This window comes from Vipera ursinii (assembly GCF_947247035.1).
Source record: "Vipera ursinii genome assembly, chromosome: 2".
In the NCBI taxonomy this organism is placed as follows: Eukaryota; Metazoa; Chordata; class Lepidosauria; order Squamata; family Viperidae; genus Vipera; species Vipera ursinii.
The window spans coordinates 126,141,924-126,160,961 of record NC_139513.1 but is presented as its reverse complement, the minus strand read 5'-3'; the positions used below and the strand labels follow the sequence as shown (position 1 = coordinate 126,160,961).

The 19,038-nt window shown below is 41.9% G+C and overlaps 1 protein-coding gene across 6 annotated transcripts in view; it reads left to right on the top strand.

The window, feature by feature from the left end:
- TBC1D16 (TBC1 domain family member 16) overlaps positions 1-18,446 on the top strand; it is an 82,963-nt gene extending 64,517 nt beyond the window's left edge. For 4 of the 6 annotated variants that reach the window (XM_083352406.1, XM_083352408.1, XM_083352405.1 and 1 more), the window contains 9 exons: positions 656-853; positions 4,006-4,153; positions 8,052-8,219; positions 8,877-9,025; positions 10,892-11,026; positions 11,635-11,821; positions 12,272-12,451; positions 14,965-15,111; positions 15,333-18,446. In XM_083352406.1, the coding sequence (XP_083208532.1) occupies positions 656-853; positions 4,006-4,153; positions 8,052-8,219; positions 8,877-9,025; positions 10,892-11,026; positions 11,635-11,821; positions 12,272-12,451; positions 14,965-15,111; positions 15,333-15,578 (1,558 nt within the window). In that variant the 3' untranslated portion in view covers positions 15,579-18,446. The remainder of the gene's footprint in view (positions 1-655; positions 854-4,005; positions 4,154-8,051; positions 8,220-8,876; positions 9,026-10,891; positions 11,027-11,634; positions 11,822-12,271; positions 12,452-14,964; positions 15,112-15,332) is intronic. The other 2 variants (XR_014491175.1, XM_083352407.1) reach the window with 2 other exon arrangements.
- Positions 18,447-19,038: the final 592 nt, after the last annotated feature.

Below are 19,038 nucleotides of genomic sequence, written 5' to 3'. Positions count from 1 at the left end.
CAGAAATGGAACAAACTGAATTTCCAACAAAATTCTCCCGGTCCATTCAGAATTAAGAAATGAAATTAAATCACACTGCTTTTCATGTCTCTTGCTCCCATATTTGCAAAGATACTTGAGACATCCACTATTTTGTCCTTGTAATTCTTATTTCGGTCTTAACTAAATCCCATCTGTTTGAAAAGATATTTACCAAGCAGAGTAATTTAATGACTTTGGGTTGGATAGGGAATGGTGAGAAATAGATAAGAAAAGCTCATTTATGGAATTAGCAGTGTTTCTGTACAATAGCAATTAACTAAGCCATATAGTTTCCATATGTACGTTTACTTTACAACTTGAAAGCTTTTATCTACTGAAATAAAATTTAAGCTTCAGGTATGGTTAGAAAATTATGTTTCCAAATTTCCAGAAGCATTTTTTCATGTGAGTAGCTATATATGTATGTGTATTTGCATGCATGCATGTTCCAGGGTGAGTTTAGGTTGAAGTTACTGGCCAGGATAATAGAACAGGCTTTGTAGCAAAATGGAGTCCACCTGGATTTCTCCATCCACCCTACAGCAACTGTACCCCTTCTTCTTGCAGTTAGTAGTGATCTGCCTCATACCACCTTCTTTTTTTACTTATTTGTCCATGTCTACATTTGGTATAGAGATCCATGTGAAAGCCACATGACTCGCTCAACCAGTTCCAGTTCAAGCCTTGATCCCAGTTCCCAGCTCCAGGAGAATAATGGGCAGGTCCAAGCCTCCAGATGGGATGAGCAACAGAAGGTATTTGCCTTGGAACAGATCTGTGGGGTCTTCAGAGTTGACCTGGGACAGATGAGATCTCTTCGCCTTTTTTTCAGGTAAGAATTGACTGTGTCCAGACATGGCTGGCATTGCCCTGTTACCTAGGCATGTGATAGCACAATAAAACCAGAATGAGTTTTCATTATTGGCTTTTCATTTGGAGAAAAGATTTCACTCTGCCACATGGTTCAAAACCAATATTGTGGTTCCTTGGAGTGATGATACTATCTATACTCATCTGCTGGCTTTTTTTATCACATTGTCCTTGTGTACTTGAGTGTTTTGAATAGGTGATCAAGAAAGACTGGTCTGAGTTGCAAAATGGTGTGCAAATATGGTTTATTTCTATGTATTTATTGATGGCCGATTTGTCTGAATGCAAGAGAAAACAACTTCCTGATAATTTTCTTAAATAATATGAAGTCTGTGCTGTTTTAAATTTAGGATTTTGGGGGCATGTTTCCCATAACATGTCCTCCCAGTTGTGTTGAACAATATATCCCCAAATTCCTCAGGTTCAAAGAGATAATTTTTGAAATTGCAGTTCAGTGCATCAGAGGGTGCCAAATTGACGCGATTATTTTGTATGGACTGGTAGCTAAGCGATAGGCCGTATACTTAGCTGTTGCTTAATGAGTATGCCTGAGAATTGGGAACAATACCATTCATTCTGTTTCCCAGCTGTTTCCCAGGGATTAGTTTCTTGCCTGTCTGTCTACAGGATTTGGTGGTGTCTTTGCCCTAAATATTTCATATAGATTTATAGCACTGCCCCCTCATCTTTTCCCTGTCATCTTCTTCACCTTTTGCTTTGATCTCTGGTGACGATGCTGTTGAGAAGATAAGGTTGACATGGTCCAGGCAAGCCATGTAAACCACCCCAATCCCTCTCTGAGGCAAATGGGCTGTTAAAAAGTGTGCAATATAAATCAATCAATCAAACAAACAAACAAAGAAGACAGGTCCATAACAACCAGAACCAATGCAATCTATAAGAGAGAAGGTAAAGTCTTTTCATTTAAAAGCGGGGAGAGCTGAAAAACCTTACTTGTTTATTATTTTCAGATAATTAACAGTATTGGCAATGCAAGTTTCATGAAACAAGTATGAAGACATTTTTCATACTGCAATATTCTTCTGCTATTCTTAACCACATATCCACAAGAAGTTCAGATTTGGAAAAAAAAATATTTATGTAAACTTAAAAATGACAATTTGGAATTGTCAAGCAAGCTAATTTTCCTCCCTTTTTCCCCACTCCCTTGATCTCTGACTATAATTATTTAAATGTATCATCACCAATCCAAGTGGTGACATGTTAAAACATGAGGGCTAGAAATATGTTGCCTTCCTTCCCAACAAAGGTTGGGTACGGTAATCGAAGAGTCACAGGATCAAGTGGTTCCACTATCACAAGATTCTTTCTTATCCAGCATTAACCTAAGAAAGCTTAAAGTTAAAAGGAATAATTTTCTATCCAATCATCCTTCGGATCCGCCTTGTACATCTCTCTAGCATGATAATTATTTACGCCGTGCCAGGAGAAGTTTAAGGGAGAAGCAAACTGACCTTGGCAGCCAGTCCCTCCTCAGTTCTTTCGCCCAGATCCATGTTGGTAGGATTTGTTGAGCATACCAAGGCTCAGGTTGATTACCATAAACAATCTGGTAAGTATTACCAGATGGAAACCAGGCCCTTCGTTGGGTACCAAGAAGTGTGTGGCATGCCCTGATTCTTCAAGACCTCACAAGCTACAATTTGGCTATGCTGGTTCATAATCAGAGCCGTGTGTGTTCTGCAAGGGAGAAAATGAAAAGCAACGTCTACCCCCCCCGGGGGGGGAAAGGGGGGGGAATCAAAGTGTGTGCTCAGAATATATTATGCAAAGTAAGGTCAGATTATTTCCATAATTCATTTTGATTGCGGTTTGGAGTTCTCAAGGAAATTTGCTGTTTCAGTCCTTGCTGGCACATTCCACAGGGAAATGATGATAAAACAAGCGGGGTGAATGAGGAGAGGCCTTGGAAGACATGGAGGGCAATAAAGGGAAGGAACCCACAATGGACCCAAGCTTCTGACTATGCTGGAAAAGTATTTATTTATTTATTTATTTATTTAATTTATATACCGCCCTTCTCCCGGAGGACTCAGGGCGGTGAACAGGGCAATACATAAAAACTAGATACAAAAATTAAAAATTATTAAAAGGTGATTAAACAATGCCCATAATAAAATAATACAGATTAAAAATTGAAGTTCATTTATAAAAATCCCAACCCGTCCCATCAGGCCAGGCCGGTAGTAGCATCCATTTTCTTTTTCAAGGCTTAGTTTGTGTCAGCAGTTTTAAAAGCTGGATTAAATGTATTGCCTGTAACGGTACTTGCTCCCGAAACTGTGGAACGTATTTTATTGTACTGTGAATTTTGTAAAAGTTTTCAGTAGGCATGTCTGTGGAGATTCTCACTCGTCCAAGTCATAGGTGTTTCAAAGGTGCTTCTTTTTTCTTCAAAAGGCAATTGGACTGTTTTTTTTTCATAGAAGAAGAAAACATTTCGCCTCTCATCAAAGAAGCTTCATCGGTTCTGATGGCGTGGGGAACGAAAGGATAGAAGTTATTGGGCCTGTTTTAAAATCTAAACCAGGAAGAAATATTTCTGAGGAAGTAAAAATTTTACTTGTCGATGAAAATCCTAAGATTACAGTGGCAGCAGCCAGATTTTTAACTATGGCTATTAAAAAAAAGGATTTTAATAGCAAATCAATGAGCTTGGGATTAAAGTCTGTTATGTACCGTAGTATTTATTAAATATTGTACTTGTTAATTTTTTTTGTAATCCGATGTCAAGTTTAGATTACATTTGTCATTTGGCTTTGGGCCTTCTGGGCTAAATAAGATTGATTGACTGATTGATTTTATACACTTCTGTTAGCAAACCCTTTATTCTTATCCTAGCCCTTTTCTCCAGGTCCTTACCTGTTATCATCATATAATGTCTGTGTTTGCATTTTTTAGTGTTTTCAAGCCTACAAAAAATGCACACACTGTTAACAGAGTAAAATCGTCCTTTAATATTGTTGGTGCACTGCGGAAATGGTAACATGCACACAATATGGTCTGTCTCAAAGGTTCCCAGCACAAGGCACCTAGCTAATAAATTTTGCTGACTCTCTGCTCCTACATCTCTCTCTGCACCTTTTCCTTCAGTGATGAGGCCTGCACCAGCGGGCAGCTGGTGGTTGCTAGCCGGGAGAGTCAGTATAAGATTTTTCACTTTCACCATGGTGGCCTGGATAAACTCTCCGAAGTGTTTCAGCAATGGAAGTATTGCACAGAGACGCATCTCAAAGACCAGGTAAATTAGATTAGAGCAGGTGCTTGAAAATGCCAATTCACCTGATGACAGTCAACTTCAGTAGATTCCCTCCTTCTTCCTGATTAGCCTCTGGATAATTGGTGGGCTTGTAAACTCAGAAAGCCCATCTGGTTCTTCCTTATGCTAAAGAAGTAAGAACAGCAGCACTTTCTGACTTCATTTTAGATATAATGGAGGCATCCAAAATGCTCATTTCTTCTAAAATTGGGCTAGAAAGAGAACACATTACATAACAGGAGTAAGACGGCAGGATTTTAGACATGCCAAAGAAGGCCGGAGGGGGGGAGGGGAGCTTAGAATGCTTTATTGGACATTGAAGACTTCAGTCTAGTTTCATTTGCTCTTGGCGATTGGGCATGACAGGTTGGCTATATATAAACATGGACACAGCAGTGCAAGCAATCATTTGTCTTTTCCGTTTTGCTTGATGTGAGGAGAGATGAAAAACATGCATCCTTGGAAGAGGGAAAGAATTTCAATTCCTCTCTAGGATGTATCAGCATCTTTACTGTGCACACGGTCTTTTTTTAATAGTAATTTTATTTTAATGATTGCAATTGACAACAATTAAAAACAGATACAAACTAAAACAACCCCAAAAAATTAAAGATTCAGAAAAGAAAAAAGAGAATAAATAGAAAAATAGAAGAGAAAGAAAAAAAAATAAGAAAATACAGTAGCAAAGAAAAAAGCATATAAAGAAATGACAATTACAATTTTAATAACGTATCACCTTTTCTTAAATGCAACAAATATATTCTTCCCATATCTCCTTATCTGTAACCAAATCCTTAAAGCCTTGTCATTTCAATACTGATCTCAGCAAAAGGCAATTAAGGCTTATCAGAGATAACAACATAATCTATTTTTAACCTGGATCATACAAACCAACTTTATATTCCTTCCTTTTATTTCTAGCCATTTTGATCTTTAGGCCCTTCAAACTGTCCTAGAACTATGATTTCATTTTTCTTTGTCCCTTCATATAAAATTCTTCACAGCTTTAACGTGCCTCTTTAGTAAATCCAGCCTAGGAAAATTATCCAGGTCATTCTCTTGGCTTGTTTGAGATTTTTTGTTTTTGTTTTGGGGTTTTTTTTTGCATGTAGAGTGTAATATCTTTTCCCATATCACTCTTTTAGCCTGTCATTTTTAAATCCAGTTTCAAACCTATCTCAATCTTGTGACGAATAATTTATTCCCATTACTTCTTTTAGACACAATCTATCTGTAGAGGCTGACACTGTTAATTTCTGGGCCCATTGTTCAAGGCTATCCTTTAGTAGGCCCAATGTTTAAATATTTTGCCTCATTCTGTATTTGTTCAAGTAGTCCTCAACTAACAGCCACAGTTGGGATTGGAACTTCTGTTGCTAAGCGATGCATTCATTAAGTGAGTCATCACATGACCACACCTGATTTTACTATCTTTTTTTCCACGGTTATTAAACAAATCACAAGGTCATGAAGCGAATCTGGCTTCTTCCGTTAACTTTGCTTGCCGGATGCCAGCTGAAAAGGTTGCTAAGTGCCCAAATCATGATAATGGGAACTCCATGACACTTCTAAGTGAAGGACCAGTTGCAAGTCACTTTTTTCAACACCACTGTAAATACAGAATGGTCACTAAATAAATGGTGAAATATTGAGGACTATCTATAAGTCAAATTTGAGGGTTCTTCTCCTCTAATTGTAATCTTTAGTTCATTCTAGTTCTCCATAGTGTCCAATTTTTAAAGCCTTAACAAAAGAATTCAAAACAAAAGCATTTTTCCCACAGGAAGGATGCTACCATAATTTTATTTCAAATTTGTTGTTGCTGTTAGTTGCGAAGTCATGTCCGACCCATTGTGACCCCATGGACAATGTTCCTCCAGGCCTTCCTGTCCTCTACCATCTTCTGGAGTCCATTTAAGCTCACGCCTACTGCTTCAGTGACTCCATCCAGCCACCTCATTCCCTTCTTCTATTGCCCTCAATCTTTCCCAGCATTAGGCTCTTCTCCAGTGAGTCCTTCCTTCTCATTAGGTGGCCAAAGTATTTGAGTTTCAACTTCAGGATCTGGCCTTCTAAAGAGCAGTCAAGGTTGATCTCCTCTAGGACTGACCAGTTTGAACGCCTTGCAGTCCAGGGGACTCACAGGAGTCTTCTCCAGCACCATAGGTCAAAGGCCTCAATTCTTTGGCGCTCAGCCTTTCTTATGGTCCAACTTTCATAGCCATACATTGCAACTGGGAAAACCATGGCCTTGACTATACACACTTTTGTTGGCAGGGTGATGTCTCTGCTTTTTAGTGTGCTGTCTAGATTTGCCATAGCTTTCCTCCCCAGGAGCAAGCGTCTTTTAATTTCTTGGCTGCAGTCCCCATCTTGGAGCCCAGGTGATCTCGGAGCCCAGGAAGATAAAATTTGTCACTACCTCCATTTCTTCCCCATCTATTTGCCAAGAATTGAGAGGAGTGGATGCCATGATCTTGGTTTTCTTAATGTTGAGTTTCAAGCCTTCTTTTGCACTCTCCTTCTTCACCCGCATCAAGAGGTTCTTTAGTTCCTCTTCACTTTCTGCCATTAGAGTGGTATCATCTACATATCTTAGGTTGTTGATATTTCTAAAACTCTCTAAAATCAAAGATTTAATCACTCTTTTGTATTTATTTCCCCCTCCAATTTTTTCCAGTCCTTAAAGTTGTATTTAAAGCTTCTTTTGCTAAGGTTTGGAGGAAACTCACGCTGTACCGTAAAACATGTCAGTCCAAAAGTTCCTAAAGCTGAAAAACAATTAACAATCAATTTCAGAAAGTGATTAGAAAAGGAAGTAAGTAAACCCAGCATCCTTTCAAAGTTGACCCCACTTTTATCAAGATGGCTATTCCCTTCTTTCCCAGAGCTCTAAATCCACGGGGGCGATTGCTGTTTTGCAATCTCCTTGCAAGGTGTAAACAACCTAGAGCATTTGTGGGCAATCCTGAGTCATCTTCTTGTCCAGAGAGGAATAACAAAGAGCTGATCTCCTCACCAGTTTTTTGTTCACTGCAGCATTAGCTCCACAAACTTCAGTTTGTCATTTTGTCCCCAGGAGTCTCTCATCTCCCACTGCCAACACACACTTGAACATTAGGTATATGCTGATGCCAGTGGATGTACTCCATGAAAGCTTATACTATAATAAATTAGTCATTAATATGCTACAAAACTCATTGTTGAAGCAAAATGGCACAGCTGCCCCTTCTGGAAATTGTTCATTCCGTGGCTCTTTACAGTCCATTCCAATCCTGTTTTGACAAGACCCGCTGCCATATCTTCCTTTAATTGGCACAAAGACTTTGCAAAAGTCTTAATTATGTGTTTAAAGGTACCAGAGATGCTTGTTAGAAACAGGGTTTCTAAATTCCCTACCTCCTCCCCCAACACACATTTCTCCTGCTGCTTTCCTCTCATTATAGTGCCACAGGGGCTTGCATTTGTGTGGAGCAACCTTTTGATTTTTAAATTAAATGTCAGCTGCAGTTTTTGCCCTGGAATGGCAAGCGTCCTCAGAGAGCCTGGCACCGCTGCTTCTCTCTTCCCTAACAGCAGGGCTTTTGTATGTGGCCAATCAGATGTAATTTATTACATGCATTCCTGGGCAGACTCAAGATATGGCTGCAAGCTGGGTGAACTGTGATCTTGGACAGGGAGGGGTGAGAAAGGAAGCCAACCACAAAGCAGTTTTAAAGGGACTCAGAACCTTAATTCCTCCAGGCCAGCAGCTTTCCCCCAGTTTCCAGAGGTTGGCTAGTTGATTGTTTTCCGCAGGATGGTGTCAAAATGAGCTGGAGACCTAAGGCCGATGCAGCCACGACACAAGCTTTCTCTTTCCTCTTTTGTTTCCAATTAGCAGCTCACCGACGTGAAGACCTGCATGCGGTTCTCCATTCGCAGGCCCAAGCTCCCGTCCTCTGAGACCCACCCGGAGGAGAACGCATATAAGCGCTTAGATGTCTCCGGGTGGCTTCGTCATTTAAACAAAGCTGGACAAGTTGAAGAAGAGTACAAGCTGAGGAAGGTGAGAAGCAACTCAATAGTGGCATGTTTTGCTCTGTGGGTTTCAACAGAGACCCTCCTTCTGGCAGACTCCAGAGTTTAAGGAACTCTGCCCATTGTCCCTGGTTTGGGCCAAATCCTGGCAAGAGGGAAGGAACTGAACTAGTTAGGTGCAGCAGAATACACACACACACACACACACACACACACACACACACAAACACACACAAAACCTTCTTAAGTCAGACTGCTGCTAAACCATTGCTGGTCACTGTTCTTTGAGATAGGAGGATCTGCAGCTATTGCCACGGTTGCTTGTGCCTCTCTCGTCAGGCCCCAAGAAAGTGCTCAAAATTGTCTGGCTTGGAATAAATAAGTGGTTACGGAATATCTGTGCAAGGCTGGGTCCAAGTGTACCGTTTCCAAGATTGGGGATTAAGCTGTGACGTGAGAATGATGCGTTAATTGTACGGGCCCTCCAGGGGACTTATTGACATTGAAATGAGCTTGATTTGTGTCTCCCCTGGGAAATGGGAGGGCTCTGCTTTCCCTCCCAGCATATGCAGATTGTGGGCTCCTGAATCAAGGGAGCTCTTGTCAGGCAGAGTAAAAAGAGCTCCGTTTCAGAAACGCTGACACTTTTCTCTGAATGTGGTTCTCATTCTTCTTCCCTCCCTAGGCTATTTTCTTTGGCGGGATCGATGTCTCAATCCGTGGGGAAGTTTGGCCCTTCTTGTTGCGCTACTATAGCTATGAATCCACTTCGGAAGAGAGGGAGGCTCTCCGTATTGCAAAGAGAGGGGAATATTTTCAGATTCAACAGAAAAGGTGGCCAGGAGGAGATGGCTAATGTGTGAAGATACTGTTGCAAAACTACTTTGCCCTGCTCTTCTTCCATGCTCTTATCTTCATGCTCTTCCTCTTCCTCTTTCTATACCACCTTTCATTTATACATTTATATTTACACACAGAGACACACACACACACTCGGGGGGGGGGGAGAGAGTTCTCGGCCTTCAATAGTTTTCAACCAAAAAAACCCCCTCATTCAAAACAATAGGATTATACTTAGAACCCGATTAGTGATCACAGACTGTAACAACAACTGGAAATCTAATTGTGGCCATAAGAACTACCAATACATACATACATACATACATACATACATACATACATACATACATATATAATCCATCAAGGTGATATGCCTGTTTTCTCCACAACAAGCCTGTGAGCTGGGTTGGGGTGAGATGAAGGACTGGCCCAGTTGGCTATTATACCTAAAGCAGGCCTAGAACTCCCAGTGTCCTGGTTTCTACACTAGCACCTTGACCACTGCACTAAACTGGTTCTCTTATAACTAAGGACCAGATGCTTTGGCATCTATGTTATTATAAACAGGACTAGAGAGTACCCACTACCATTATGGTGGGTAGAGGGAGATTTGGTTGGGAAAGAATTCCAAGTGGTGTACTTCTGAGACCTGATTCATATGTCAAATTCAGCCATAATTTCTTTAAATATGATTTGTTGAATAAATCACAGCTGGTTTCACAAACCATAAAATAGGGTTTACAGACATAACTGTTGGATCTACGGGGCTGACTGTATTTACACACACCAATAACTGCTGCAAAGGTCATCCAGAGTTTTAGGGCTTGGTGCTGCCCATAATCTCTGATGACAGCCCGTCTGTCTACTTTTTATCAAATTCCAAGGTATCTGAACAAATTTTTCAGAAGGGGCTGAAAAGAAGAACCTGGCGCTTATCGGTCAATTGGAAGGAAGAGCAGAAAGTCAGTTTCAGGCTGTTAGTTGGATGACACATACTGTGAAAAGTCAAGCTTTTCTATTTGCATATGGTGGATTCACCACTGAATCTGACCAGGAATGTATTTACACAATGAAAACTAGTACTTTGACTTGCACCCCTGACATATTCTGTCCTGTATGGGTTATAGTAACACACTGTTCATGGGTCTGCCTTTGAAAAGTGTTTGGAAATTTCAACAACTATAGAATCCTGCATTCAGGCTATTGATTAGGGTGAGTGGTGGAAAGCACGCGCCTCCCTTATTACATGGTCTATTTTTCATATTATTGGATTGTATCTTGGGACTTGGTTAGTTGAAGGGCTGCATTCTTCCCTTTAGAACTGCATAGGTTCAACATCTTCAGGCAAGGTCCCATCATCATCATCAGGAGCACATTTAGTTGCGATGGAAAAGAAAGCTGTTCTGGCAGGTTTTTTTAAAATTTTTGTAGTCTCCTACAAAAGGAGCCAAGTGATAATTCCACTGCCACCAATCAGATGAGTTTAATTTTGAGGAAGGTGTTTACAGATTTCAAGCTGATGCAAAACTGTCTATAAGTGCTTTTAAAAAAAACCCAGTCTACTTATCATTTTATATGCTGAGTTTGGTTTGCTCCTGTGTGTCCTAGTAGTACACATTACAGCTGTGTGGTGCTTTGTATCGGGAAGAGACGGCTTTGGAAGGCAACCATAGCCCCCATTTGCAGCTCATTCAAGAAGTTTCTAGGATTGCATAGCTGCATTGGAAGCCCTTTGCAGCAGCCTAAAAGACACAATTGCTGGATATGCACTCCCAAGCGTTCCAAAGCATCTCTTTCCAACCGAATCTGTCACACTGCAATGCTCTAGCATAGGTGTGCAATAACTCCGGTGTTCCTCAGGCTCTCCCTAGCACCAGATGAGCAGAAGGCCTTCTGGAGGAATGTGCAGTTCACCGTTGATAAAGACGTGGTGAGGACTGACCGTAGTAACCAGTTTTTCCGAGGAGAGAACAACCCCAACGTGGAGACTATGAGGTGATCATTTTGACCAAGTAATATCAAAGTGTGCACCTAATTGGTAAATCCAAATTCATTCCTGCTTGGACACAATCCTCTAGGGGATTTCCAGGGGAACTGAGAAAGTCACAGGCTTTTTCACTTGAAGTGGCTAATCATACTCAGTGTAAAGCAGTTTCAAATGTTTCACGTGCCATGTCTTTTTAAACCGCCTTTCACATTCTAGGGCCTTAAAGATATGGCCTCATGTGTCCAAATTCACAGCTGGCAGGTTCCAAACATATGCTGGCTGGGAATTAAGGTTGCTGTAGGCCAGTTAACAGAGAGGCATTCACAGCAACCTGGAAGATGTGAATGTTATGCCTGGTACAAATAAATAAAATACTGCAGGTGGGGGATTAAAGCAGAGAGAGAATGCTTTGTCTCGGGCCTCTAAATAGCTCAGGGTTTCCTGTTCTCCTGGAAGTTATGTACTTTCTGTGTCACAGTGGTCCATTTCTCCCCATTTTCCTTTGTTTTAAAAGAAGCTTCTGGCCAATGGTTCCTTGGCAAGGGAAGAACAGAACTCTCTGACTTCCCTCATCCCTAACCTCACTTTATTTTTTAAAAAATTGTCCTCTTCTTAGGCGGATCTTGCTGAACTATGCAGTGTACAACCCGGCCATTGGCTATTCCCAGGGAATGTCTGACCTCGTGGCCCCCATCCTTGCTGAGGTTCTGGATGAATCGGATACGTTCTGGTGCTTTGTTGGTTTGATGCAGAACACGATCTTTATCAGCTCCCCTCGGGATGAGGATATGGAGAAGCAACTGGTGAGGCTTGGAGCTGAGGGCCTTCTCTGTTTCCTCTCCTTTCCCTTCCCTTCCCTGTCATTTGCAAAGAATCTGGAATCCACACCTGGGGCTGCCAAAGACCCTGTGTATCCCACAAGAGAAACGGAAGGGTTGTGAGGCGTTCTGTCAGAGAAGCAGAAACGGGAAGGTTGTGCCCGTAAGAGGCCCTGGCAAGGCAGAAATAGCCATTTCCTGGCAGCTCCCAAGGCTTCTTGCCCAGATCCAGCATTCTTGTTGTTGGCATGTTGTTTTCTGGATTTGTGGGTCCACCAACTGGTGCAGTCAGCTCTGGGAGGCTTGTGAGCTTCTATTGACTCAGGAGGGTGTGAAGAGGGAATGTAGGCAAACCAGAAGGTGCAAACTGTGGCTTTCCCTCTTTCTCTTCTTCCCTGGCTGTGGCTGAGCCGAGCACCATTTTTCTCTTTGCAGATGTACCTGCGAGAACTGCTGCGGTTGATGCACATACGCTTTTACCAGCACCTGTCTTCCCTTGGGGAGGATGGCCTTCAGGTGCTTTTTTGTCACCGCTGGATCCTCCTCTGCTTTAAGCGAGAATTTCCGGAAGCTGAAGCCCTGCGCATGTGGGAAGCTTGCTGGGCTCATTACCAGGTGAGGCCTGGGAGCAGCTTGCTCTGGGCCCCGCATTCCCCCCCCCCCGAGGAACTGCTGCCCATTGCAGTCCCTGCTTTCCAGCTCTCTGTCCCAGTCTTGATGGGGATAAGCTGAACTGCTTTCTGATCTCCTCTGAGTAATCTCCTGGCCTTCCCTTCCATGTCCCTTGCCCCCTTTGTGTCCTCTGACATTACACAAACAGATGTAAATTTCCCTCTTGATGATTCATTTTGAAGCTTCTGGGCCCTCTTGTTGCTGTGGCTACCCATCAACCTGACAGGCCTTCTCCCCGCTGTGCAGTTGCAGCCGCAGTTTGGCTGCCATGCCCTCTCCCAAGCGTCAACCTTGATGCCTGCTCTGTGCAAGCTCTCTCCAGAGAGAGAGAGAGAGAGGGAGAGGGACAGCGCCAGGCCTAACCTACCTCCACAGCGCCTCTTGTGAGGTTAGCCCCAGGTCCCAACAGCAGGAAAACAACCGTATGGTTTGTGTCGGGCCTGGTCTTCTCCTGTAAATGGAGGCTGCCACCAAACCACGGTTCACCATATGCTGCTAACTCTCATTTCTCTCTGCCAAATAGTTGCTCTCTGGTGGTGGTCCAGGGAGGGAGGGGTGAAGGGGGGAGAAAATGCCTGGAGCAAGCTTGCCTCAAATTAGCATAGAGCGGCAGCCAGGAAGGTGGCTCTTCTTGGCTCCGGCTCCGGCTTCGCTGCCTCTTAGCTGCCTGATCTAGACTTCTGTGGGAATAACGTGTTACAGAAGACAAACTGAATCCTGCAGCCAAACCTAATTCAGAAGGGAAAGATCAGAGCTTCGATTATACATTAATAAAGCATAGCATGTTAAATGCCAAAGTGCTTAAGTATGGGATAAGCGCTAAAGACTGCTGGCATTTAAACAAACCTGACTGTTACATGTACAAAATCTTGCATCAGAATTATTATTATTATTATTATTATTATTATTATTAATAATAATAATAATAATAATAATAATAATAATAATAATAATAATATTTCTCAGGAGACAGTGAGTTCTAGTCCCGCCTTAGCCGTTAAAGCCGGTTGGGCCACTCATTTTCTCTCAGCCCAACCCACCTCAAAGAGCTGTTGTTTTGGGGAAAATAGGAGGAGGAAGGAATATTATGTATGTTCAGCACCTTAAGTTATTTATATAGTAATAAAGGCAGGATTTAAAAAAAATCTAATAAACATGCAATCACATTTGCATTCTATTCAGGTACATTGTTAATTATTATTATTTTTTACTTATCTCGGGCACCAGGCTTTATCGCTTGATTTACCAGTTTTGGCTTCTTTTTTCTTAGCTCTCATTCAATTAAGATTTGCAATACTTTTGATAGCACTCTCTAGAAATCCCTTTGGAAGCTCATTCCAATTGCTTGACTATTGTGAAATGGGTGGGTTGCCTCTGGAGTCGGGGTGGGCAACTAGGGCCCCTGTATGACCTGTGGCCTTCAATTCCCAGCTGGCTTAGGAATTCTGGGAATTGAAGTCCACGGAGCTGTAGTTGCCTATTCCTGCTCTGGAGACATCTGGTGTTGACTCCTGCAGCTGACAGCAGGGGGCAGCATTGCAAACTTCATGTTTCCTACTAATTGTGGCTGCAGAAATATTTCAGAGAATCTGCAGTCAAAGCAGGGTGGACATGTACTGTATAACATCCTATTCGTTGTTAGCAGTGTGACAGAATGGCAGTCTTCAGTTTCCCTTAGTCATTGCTGACTGTCTTTCAGCTCTGATCTTTCCTAATGCAGTCTCCAGCACAATTGGGTACCTGCCTTCTCAGCTAAAGATTCCTTTGAATTCAGTGGGGCTCAGGTTAGTGGGTGAGCAGACTTGCTCTACTGGTGTCCTTCACCTGATTGGACATCATCTCCCTCGAACCCCAGAAAGCAACAAGGCAGCAGCTTAAAGAAAGCCACTGCGTAAGCCTTGCTTCACACCGTCCCGAGATCTGAGCTAATGTTGTACTCATCCTTTGCTTTGGGCATCCTAGACTCTAGAGGTTAACAATTCTTGGACTATATAGCAGCCACTCACTATTTCTGATGGAAGCAGTGCCAATCTTCCAATGGTGCCTATGCTGGAGATTGCAGATTCCAAAACCAGTTTTCTAAAACATTTGTTTTCCTGTGGTTTTCCCCCCTGTATTTCCTTAAAGAAAATAATCTGTCCTCATTGGGCGGGACAAAAAAAAATCTGAAATGCAAACAAGAGCTCTGGATTAATCTACTGTCTTCATAGTCTGAAACACAAACCATAATACCCACAAGTTCTGCATTACATGAAGTGCTTTCTTTTGTTCTATGTCATATATTATTTTGAATGGTGGACAAGCAATAATGTTGCCCTTCCATCTTGTCATATAATTCATGAGCACCATAAATTGCTTTTTATTATGTTGCCATTTCTTGGTGCTTTCTCTTAGCCCAAGAAATCTCTTCAAAGCGTTGTTGGTACTAACTGTCTTCCGGGTTACTTTTGCTGCAGACAGACTATTTCCATCTCTTCATCTGTGTTGCTATTGTGGTGATCTACGGGGATGATGTCATTGAACAGCAACTGGCTACGGACCAGATGCTGCTACACTTTGGGAACCTCGCCATGCACATGAATGGGGAGCTCATACTCAGGAAGGTAAATCAATGTCCAGAGTTCAAATGAAAACTTCTGGGAAGAAATTTATGGACTTTAAAGGAGCGCACACAACATTGTGCTCAACGTGGGAAGGTTTTTGGGGTGTCTATGTGTGATCAGCCTTGATTATGAGTTAACAATAGGCATGGTTTAGACAAGCTCGGCTATTCCAGATAGCCGTCTTCAGTGGACCTAAACATCTCCTGCTGTCTCTCTTCCAGGCTAGGAGTTTGCTCTATCAGTTCCGCCTGCTACCCCGGATCCCCTGCAGTCTGCATGACCTGTGCAAACTCTGTGGAACAGGCATGTGGGACAGCGGCTATATCCCCACCGTGGAATGTACTGGAAATCACCCTGACTCGGAGAGCTGCCCATATGGAGGCACGGTGGATGAGCCATCTCCCAAGTCAGGAAATGATTGCAGAAGGGGACTTAAAACACGAGAGGTCTTTACTTTCCGGAAGTGACTGTTTCAGGATCGTATCCCAGCTACGTAAGGACCTCAAAGCGGTGGGCACAGTTGGGGCCTGGCAAGCAAAAAAGGAAAGAAAAAAAGGGGTTTTTCTTCTGATCCAAAAACGAAGCTGGTTATGGGAGGAGAACAGACATGATACAGAATAGAAGAATCTCCTGCTTTGTGACCAGAGCTGGATTTTGATGTGCGTCATACCAGGAAGCGGGTTGATCAGACTACGGAGTTGCTTTGTAGTTTGGAACAAAATGGAGAAAGAGGCTAGGCCTGGCAAATCAGGGTCAACAGTGACCCAGGATTCCCTGCCTCCCTTGTTATGTAGGGAATAGTGACTGCTTTAGAAAATGAATCCACAACCAGCAACCCTGATGGTAGATAAAGGGGCAGGGTCAACCTTGCTCCTTTGCCCCAGTGCACCCACGGACCTATGCATGCAGATAACTGCTTTAACCAAAATGCGCCACTCACTGGCTTTGTGTAAAGCCACGATGATCACCTGGAGTATAGCCGGCCAAAAACAATAAAAATACAAACTTTGGAGTTCCCAAAGGAAACATTTCAGCCTGTGTGAAAACCTTGGTCACTGTATTTAAAAAGGCTTTAGTTTTTCTCCATATACACCTGAAATGTTTGCCATTAGGAAAGTGAGAATCAACAGCTTCACTGTGAATGTAAATTATGCAAAAATCACACCTCACACAAAGGTGGTCTGCTTGATTTAAACCTCTCAAATAAAACAAAGTGGAAAAAGTTCTTCTCGGTATCCCAACAATACCGAGGCTTTGAGGCATTTAGCTTCATTAAGAACTTCTCTGGGGAGGACTTTGGTGGTCAGAGAAAAAAAGCTATGACTTTCAGAGCCATTGTGTTCTCCTTTCAAACCAGTAGCCTACATCTCGCTTTCCCCCCCCCCTGTCCTTCTCCAGTTTTACTCCTGTTGATTTAACTGTTTCCTAGTTAAAATAATAACAATTAAAAAAAACCCTCCTTACTTCAAGTGGTAGGATCATCCTGAAATATTGAGGTGATGCAATGAATGCCTATCTGAATAACATGAGGATTCTTTCAGTCAGTGAGTTCAGTTCAAAAGTTATTTAGGTCCAAGACCAGTATAGAAGAAAACAACTAACAAACTGTTTAAAAATAAAAGAGGAAGGAAGGCCAAGCTAAAAAGACAATACCCACTATTATTACCAGTATACATTTTCAACCATTTTAATTTGGCTGTTCATCAAATAGCAGGGCAGTGGAGCTGTTCTTGCTACATCTGTCCCAAAGGAGACACTTGGTTCTAGGTCCTAGGGCAGGGGTAGGCAACCTTGGCTCTTTTATGACTCATGGACTTCAACTCCCAGAATTCCTGAGCCTGGCTCAGGAATTCTGGGAGTTGAAGTCCATGAGTCATAAAAGAGCCACGGTTGCTTACCCCTGTCCTAGTGAAAATATGCAAGCTGGAGTGGTGAGCAAAGGCAGCTACCTGGGGGGGGGAATGTTAAGTATTTCTTGCTTATTTTTAAATCTATTTAAATGGTTATAATGCACGTGTAAGAGAGAAGCTCCACCGAGCTCTCGGCACCTGTTGCTTTGAAATGTAGGCCTTGTGCTGAATGAGCCACCAAGCTCTTCACACAGGTTGTTAAGTGTGAGGTGTTTTTAGATATATTAAGTAATGCCTTCGTTAAAAACCACAGCTGTCTCCTTCACAACCCTAGCAAAACCAGCATAATTTGCAACACCTCCCTGCTTCAGCCAAAGGCAGCCGGTTACTTTGCATGGAAATGGAATTGTCAAGTGCTGGTAATTTCACCCGTTTTTAAAAAAATAAACAGATGACCAAAAAAAAGGAAGACTTTCTGAGCTTCCAAATGGGCAGGATTGTCTATCCTTTGGAAGAGGAATCTTTCCAAATCTTGCTGAAAGGAATCTGGTGGCCGGGCTATAAAATGTTATTCAGTTTCTTTGTCCAGAAATTGTATTTTTTTTAAAAAAAAATAACATGGACATTTCAGAACAAATGCAATTTATTGTCATCAAACTGCTGCAGTAGGTAACTTGTATTGAGAGTAGTTTCTAACAGCTTTCTTAGCCACCCAGAATCACTTTTCTGAGAAAGATGATCAGCATATAAATTAAATAAATTAAAAATGGATAAATAAATAAGCTTTGCAATACAGTATAATCGGACATGAATGCTGCAGGTCAGAATTTGAGTGTTTTACTTGGTTTCCGTACATTTTTTAAGATTGAAATCCCAGTGGCAGACTAATAGGGCTATACTTATAGGCTGAATTCGACAGCTCGATCCCTATGTTCCAAGGTAGGGAATAGCCCACAGCAGACCCAGGAGTTACTTTCACTGGGAAACAAAAACCAGGAATATTTTTTTTTCTCAACCAGAACAGAATCTGGAACATTATTGAAATTCTCTAATCAACTTGGACCAGAAGAATTCCCAGTTGCCACTTCAGAAGGAAATAAAATACTTGCATGTGTATACTTAACTGTCTCTGCAGGAATTAGAAAGAGCTGTAAAATAAATTGTACATCTGGGAAACTCAGTTATTTGGGATTTGTACAGCACAACTTTCCCTCTTTAATGAGTTCAGTTTCAGCCTGGGATGTACAGTATTTAGTTGGAGTCAAACTGAAGGCCAGTTTATGCTTTGTGATGGGTTCTAGTCAATATACAAATTGCAACTTTTAAATTTGTTGAAAGCTGGTAACTCTAGTTTCATTAAATCAATTAAAGTTAATCACTGTAATTCTTTATGAAGCCTTTTTCCTCTTTTACATTGGTTTAGTGGCATTTTCATTTGCACATGTTTCTGATTGTATAAATAAATTTGAATAAAATCTTGTATTTATTAAGAACACAGAAATTATTTTTGTCTTGCTTTCTATATAGGCTATGGAACAGAAATTTGCTGCAATGAGTTTAGAGCCTTGGCTTGCTTTGCCCCATTTTGCAAATGAATTTATACCCTAATTCTCTTATGTGAACCAGTATATTTTGCATCCCAGATCAATCACTGCACATTTATTGAACTCAAGCAGAACTAAACAGAGTAGCTTAAATTGCATCTGAACTGGAACAGTGGCAAAAACAAGAGTGTGAACAACTCTGCAGTGAATTTCAGCATCTTCTACCTAATTGAAGGGAGAACATTGGAATGCAGGTTTTGGCAGTCTGGCCTCTGCCCTGTTATTCCTGCATGCAAAAGGTGTTGCTTCTAGATTCTGTCCTAGGCTAAATACTGTGTGAAAACATGAATTAGTTGCATTTTGCACTTGTAACAGGAACAAAGTTGGAGCAGAGGTAGCCTCTTTGATGCTAGTGTTGTTTTCAACTTTTTTCAGTTGCTGCTTAGGTCTTGAGGACCTTTTCCCACAGCCATCCCCATCAATGTGGATTAGAAGATCGCTTGGAGAACAGATAACCATTGGTGCTTTAACGC